The sequence below is a fragment of the Macadamia integrifolia genome, chromosome 1 (genome assembly GCF_013358625.1).
Source record: "Macadamia integrifolia cultivar HAES 741 chromosome 1, SCU_Mint_v3, whole genome shotgun sequence".
Classification (NCBI taxonomy): Eukaryota; Viridiplantae; Streptophyta; class Magnoliopsida; order Proteales; family Proteaceae; genus Macadamia; species Macadamia integrifolia.
This window is the reverse complement of record NC_056557.1, coordinates 15,785,224-15,791,793: the sequence shown is the minus strand read 5'-3', so window position 1 is coordinate 15,791,793 and position 6,570 is coordinate 15,785,224. Positions and strand designations below refer to the sequence as shown.

The 6,570-nt window shown below is 36.6% G+C and overlaps 2 protein-coding genes and 1 long non-coding RNA gene across 12 annotated transcripts in view; 1 reads left to right on the top strand and 2 right to left on the bottom strand.

Moving 5' to 3' along the window:
• LOC122080742 (rab GTPase-activating protein 22-like) overlaps positions 1–6,570 on the top strand; it is a 108,042-nt gene that overhangs the window by 79,809 nt on the left and 21,663 nt on the right. The gene's annotated exons all lie outside the window — the stretch shown is intronic.
• On the bottom strand, positions 1,192–2,104 carry LOC122080788 (3-isopropylmalate dehydratase small subunit 1-like). The gene has a single exon (XM_042647643.1). It carries the CDS (start codon positions 1,995–1,997, stop codon positions 1,233–1,235), a length of 765 nt encoding a protein of 254 aa, XP_042503577.1. The 5' UTR covers positions 1,998–2,104; the 3' UTR covers positions 1,192–1,232.
• LOC122080795 lies at positions 4,336–6,096 on the bottom strand. Its single transcript, XR_006140912.1, has 3 exons — positions 5,342–6,096; positions 5,173–5,220; positions 4,336–4,850 (listed from the first exon to the last, which is right to left on the bottom strand). It is a non-coding gene; the product is annotated as an uncharacterized LOC122080795 (long non-coding RNA).

The following is a 6,570-nucleotide window of genomic DNA, read 5'->3' as shown; positions in this document are numbered from 1 at the left end:
GGGGGGTGGGGTGGGGTGGGGATACTACTATGACGAGCAACATAAGCTGGATCAATTTCTTTATGTTAACTTATGATTCTTATATCATTCGAAGTATTTATTTTCTTTTTATTTTGGGTTTTTTTAACATATTTTGGTTTCTTCAGATTCCAATTAGATTATTTTCAGGGTGGCCCTTAGCTAGGTATCTTTGTTTTTGACTTCCTAATGATGGTAACATAGGGTGGGAATCTAAGATTGAGTTGTAAAGGATTTACTATTTCTGGTATGGTTATGAGATTTAAAAAAAAAGAAAAAAAGAAGAAGAAGAAGATGAAAGTTAAAGGGAGTCAATCCCTCAGTTGGAATTAGTCTGCTCTGTTTGGTTACTAATTGCTTCTACTTCTGAATTTCTGTCCATTTACACCGAAAACGAAGTTTCTTTTACTGGGGGTGCTCTTCATAAAATTTAACTCAAGTTTTTACAGTTAATTTACTGTTTAGTCATGATCTGCCATAGTTCTTGGAATGTTACTGCGACATCTATAACGAGGACCCCATAGTTCTAGGAATGTTACTGTGATATATATAACAAGGAGCCCATAGTTCTTGGAATTTTACTGCGATATTTTATAAAACAAGGAATACCCCACTTTCTTGCTTTCACTTCTAAACTAGAGAACCATCCAGTAATGCTTCCTCCCACCTTTACAAATTAGCAACGAAAAATGATCTCATCCCAATTCCTCAAAGAAAAATATCCAGGAAAGTAGGAAACCTGAAAGAACAGGAAAATAATATGCTTTGCCCTAACTGCACAATCCAAATTCCTTCATAAGAAAATACATTTCCAATATATCCTCCGTCTTTACTCTTTCACTCAACTCAGCTCAACTCAACGAAGCCTTCTCCGAACTAAATGGTGTTGGCGACATGAGTCTGATTCTTCGTTCAACCCAATTTGAAGCCAAATTTATTGTTAAACATATATCCATATCTCTTTCTAACCACTTCTCCCAGGTAATCTTCGGCCTACCCCTTGTTAAACTTAAGGCATCTTTAATCTTAGCACTAATGCCTCATCTACCTTATTTCTCCAGATATAAAACAATTGATAATCTTAAGGAATGCCCAAATCTAACATCATTCAGAGAGCAAACGACAGAACAATAAGAGCAATATTAACTAAAACTAGCCAAATAGAGAGAAAATATCGCAAAACATAAGAAACTGTACCAGATTTCAGGTCGAAATCAGGCGGATGGGATCATCCCAGTCTTCCTTGCATAAGCAAAAATCCCTCCAGCTTCAATGACAGGTCCAGCATCTCCAATATGCTTCAGCTTGTACTCCTTCCCGGTCGTGTGATTAATAAACCGGCACTCAGCAAGCTCAACCGTAACAACATCTCCAGTTGAACATTCCTCACACAACCTAACCTCTGATTCCAATGGATAAATCTCCCCTGTAGCAACCGAATTCCTAAAGAATATCCTCGCGTATGACTCTGCCACAACAGCCTTTACCCCAGAGGCCCCAAGCGCTACAGGGGCGTGCTCCCGTGACGATCCACAACCAAAATTGTCACCAGCGATGACAATAGAGTACTTAGACTGGAACTCCCCAGGCTCCACGAAGCGAACTGGGTATGTAGAGGGAAGGCCAATGAGGGCATAAGAGCCGAGCTTGCGGTATTCATCAGGTTTGGAAGGGACAAGGGTGAGGTACTCGGCGGGGATGATTTGGTCGGTGTCGATGTTGTCGCCCACCACGTAGCAGAGGCCATGAAAGTTGGCATCGGTTGTAGGAGATGTGATGGGAGAACTAGTCGTGGTGGCGGAGAGAGGGATAATAGGAGACTTTGACGAAGATGTAGATAGGTGTTTGAAGGGGCTTTTCATCGAACAGGTGATGGGGATCGCCAGATTTTGACGTGAAGGAATACATAGCGAGGGAGATTGGTTTCGTAAAGAGATTAGCGTTCTGGTCGAGGCTAAAGCTGTTGATGCCGCCGCCATGACCAAAAGCTTTGAAGGCTGCAGTTAGAAACAGAGAAAATGTCTCTCGCTTGATGGTGTCTCTGTTCGTTTTTGTGTTTTTGGGTAGAACGGTGTCTCTGTTCTTTACTGACTTATAAAGGAGAGGATTCACATTTCACAGTTAATGTTTTCTTTTTTTGGGAAAATATAATTTTTCTTGGTAATTAAAATAAATTTTCGGGGTAAAATATAATCACCAATGAGTTTTGGGAAAATGGTCTCAATGGGTAGCGTGGCCCCACTTAGACATATTGGGCGCAAAATTGAAAAAATGACTCACCAGTTGATGCTTCATGGTGTGTTTCCATTGGTTCTGAATCCCATAAAAAAATATTTACAAAGATGAGAAATAGAAATTGAGTGACAACGATTTGCCAAGAAAAAAGAGTACATGTATTTAATACTTTTTCGGTTTCTCCTTTAAAAGTATGAAAAAAAAAAAAAAGGGTGATGATTCCTAAAGGTAGTGTGTATAGTTTTTAAGGCGCTAGTGATGCGACGTCTTAGTAACGCCTTGGTGTTGATGCGGTCTAGAGATGGTAAGGCAGTGCTCCGCCTCATGTGAAGTGGTACCTTATGATTTTTTTTTTTTAAATATATTTTAAAATTACTTAATGAAGATTCCAAATATAGATTTTTTATTGGTATATGTATCGTTTTGTTTACACTTGAGATGTATGGGATCAACTTTACTCCACCAAAAATAACCAAAACAAACAAAACAAAAACACGATTCACAAACAGGGTTTGGATTTTGTCAAGAGTTTTAAGAAAGGGCTTTGAGAAGGAATCAAGGAACAAGGAAGAACCACTGATTCAGGAGACCATTTTGCTCCGGCAACGGTGAGCTTGCTCCGACAACGGTGAGCTTCATTCTTCTTTCACAGGAGTAGAAATATAGTGGATGACCTTAGGGCTTAGACATTCATTTTGGCATCATAGAGGTAAGTATAATAAATACTTATATTTTTTGTCTTCTTTTCTTTATATTTATAATTTTGTTTTATAATTATGTATTTATATTATATGTTAATATGATTAATGATTGATGATTGAATATTGAATATTGATGATTGATGATTGATGATTGATGATTGAATATTGAATATTGATGATTAATGATTGATGATTGATGATTGATGATTGATGATTGATGATTGATGATTGATGATTGATGAAGATGAACTTAGTTTATTCACTTTATTGATTTGTTTTCTTAATGAATATCTTACATTGGTATGAATATGAACCTTTAATATTTATTTAACATATGAGTAATAAGATTCAACTAGGATTTGAGTCAAAGAGATTGGTTTATAAAAAAATTACATAGGAACACTTTAGTCGATAAGACGATGCTTTATGCTCGCCTTATTGCTAAGGCGCTTCGAAAAACCCTCAAACGCCTCCGTCGCCTTACCGCCTTAAAAACTATGGTAGTGTGGCACCTCTGCCAATGCAAGCCAGGAGGAGAGTGCACGAAAGCATCAAAAGGAGAGGTATTTCCATCTTTCACGAGGGGCGGACAGTTATTACGCCTCCTCTAAGTAGGCACAAGGCCAAATTGCATATATATATATATATATATATATATGTTTTCTACTAAAATTCTATTGAATATGTAATATTTAAGTGATATTTCACATAGAACTAAAGTAGGATAGATGAGATAGAGTTGTGCGATTGAAGTGTTGTGTGATTGACATATCTCTTTAAAGCTTAAAGGAAAATTCTATAGAAAGTTGTATAATCAACTATGATATATAGAATGTTGAGCAGTTAAGAAGCGTCATATAGATAAAGTATTTATAGTAGAGATGAGGATGTTGAGATAGATGTATTGCAAAACTAGAAAAGATAAAGTAAAAAATGACCACATTAGAATTGATTTGGGAGTTACCCCAAGAAAGTTATCTGAGATGACATGGCCATGTTCAATGAGGCCTTGGGATGAACCAATAAGGAAGAGTGATGTGATTTAGTTTAAAAGAACCAACAAACAGAGCTAGACACAACTAAAATGACCACAGGAGTAGTAATGAAATACATGCATGGTTTAAATCTTATCCCAAAAATGACCTCGAATAAAGCTTATTAGTGGGCAAAGAAAGATCCACGTAACCGATCCCATTTAGGTGAGATTTTACTGAATTGTTATTGTTTTCCTTTTACTATTACTATTCTAACTTTATCTTGCATGGATCCATGTAGCCGATCCCATTCAATTGAGATAAAACTAAGTTATTGTTGTTGTAGTTTAACTTAGCTTACCATTCATAAATTCCCAATCAGGCATTCGTTTAGATTGGACAGTCCATTAGCTCAAATGTAAAGCATGACATGAGGTGAACTTTTAACAGAAGGATTTGTAATACAAACAAATGGCTGTTCACATGGATTGTCGAATGCAAACACAAATTAGAAAAACTTGTGCTATCACAATCACAGAAAAAGTTGAAGCATAGACTATAGTACAGACTAAGACAGTAAGATGGATGCATCTGTTTGATTTTCAAATGAGATACACAGTACACCTTTAGCACTGCTACCAGGTGGTGCAATCAACTACACAACCAAGACTTGGTGCATAAATACATTTTAGAAACCAAGGAGGATCAGCAAATGCAGAAGCCACCTTCATCAGAACATCCAGAAACAATATGAAATGTGCACATTTCTTTTAACACCTGGTGTCATGGGAGAAAAATGCACCTCGGCACATGGAAATGCAGAAGTAGGGCAGGTATACTCGGTCTGGAAGAACTGGGGAAATCAAGGTGAACCTGTCGCCCCGGGTAACAGTTCTGCTATTTTGTTGAAAACATTCATAACCTGATGCAAAAAAGATGGCCATAATTTGAAGTGAAGAAAGGAAAGTTAGGAAACCATAATCTGATTCTTAGTCAGCTGAAAATGGTCATAAAAAAAAATATTACATTTCTATAGTTGTTTTCATGAACTGTCCATAAACGTTCCAGAATTAAACCAGAAATGGAGTTTTTCTTGGATTGTGCCCATACACCATATATTTTACCAGGTTTGGCAATAAGTAACAACTGGATTAATAACCAGGACATTTGCTATGAATAAAATCCATTCAATCTAAACTAATAGGGTTGTTTTACATGTTTCACAGCAAGAGTTAACTGCTCACCTCCTTTTCATTTTGATATTTAGCTATACTCAGAGGATTCTGTGAACACTGCAAAAGTAAATGATGGTCAGCAAGTTTCACATGGAGAGAGGGAGAGAATAGGGGGTGGGGTGGGGGGGGGCGGGAGGGGGGGGGGGGATGATCTTAACAACTTTAAGTAGCTGCATACATCCATGATGGCAGCTTGCACTCCTGGATTTTGAAACGCCATAGCAACTTCAGGGTTGGCCATAATTTTTTAAATGACTTCTTCAGGTGTAAGACCCAATTTGGTCTGTAGAATAGAAGGTACACAAAAATCAAGGAGAAGGAAATGTGAGTCACTTGATTTAATAACTCTAAAGAGGAAAAAAATAAATGCAGGTTCATGAGAACATATTTGTCAACAACCATCATGCTACTGAAGACAATAGAACAAACATAGCATGCTAAGAAATTTTGATGACGGATGATAATCAAATGGATGCCAAAGCTATTCGGGCGGCTTTGTCCAAGATCGATGGTGGCTCAAGTAGAACCATGATTATAGTCTTATGACTCTGCACCATGTCTTGCAAAATAATTATATAAGCACCTAAAAGAAAGTATGTGCACCACCAAGTCTTAAGAATGCCTATCCAAAAGGCTCAAATTTCTTAATGGTCTTTTTACTATTTCTTTGAAAGCTACAATTTAAGGCTCCATTTGGTTGCAAGGAGAATTTAAAGGGAAAGAAAGTGAAATTTTCATATTTAAAAAAGAAATGTTATGTTTATAATCATTACCCCATGTGAGCCAATGTGATTATAGAAACCACTGAATTATTTTAACCATATTTAACAATGATACATTTTACATGTAATTTGTATTTTACATATTATAATAAAGAGTTTTGGATGCAAAATAAAGTGAAATTTTATAACCAAATATGGAATGTGATTTGAAGTTAATGATATAGTCACACGGGGTAATGATTACACCATAGTTGTCAAGGCGTCGCCTAGGCGACGACTAGGAGTCCAGGCGGTTTGCCTAGGGCCTAGGCGACAGCCGCCTTGTTGCACTGCATGTTGCATTGTGTTTCGGCACTTATTTATGCCAAATATCATTCAAGTAAAAATAGTTTAAAAATCAAATTCCAAAAGGATAAAAAGTCAACCCCCCAGTCCAAGAACAAAAACTGGATTTTGGTTATAGGGACGATTTTCAACTTTTAAATGTTAGGGTTTTTTCTCAATTATGAAAATTTTATAAATTCTATCATGTTAAAACATTGCTAAAAACCAAAAGTCCGGTAAAAAAATATTTTGTTTTGATATTCATAAAATTATTTTCATTCAGGCGATTTTAACAGTATTTACGCACTTAAAAATAAGTTTGACTGAAGCATAACTTTGTCATTGCAACTCAGATTTAAGT

What these genes read in the sequence shown, in the direction of transcription:
- LOC122080788 (XM_042647643.1), bottom strand. Translation starts at nt 1,997, where the DNA reads ATGGCGGCGGCATCAACAGCTTTAGCCTCGACCAGAACGCTAATCTCT.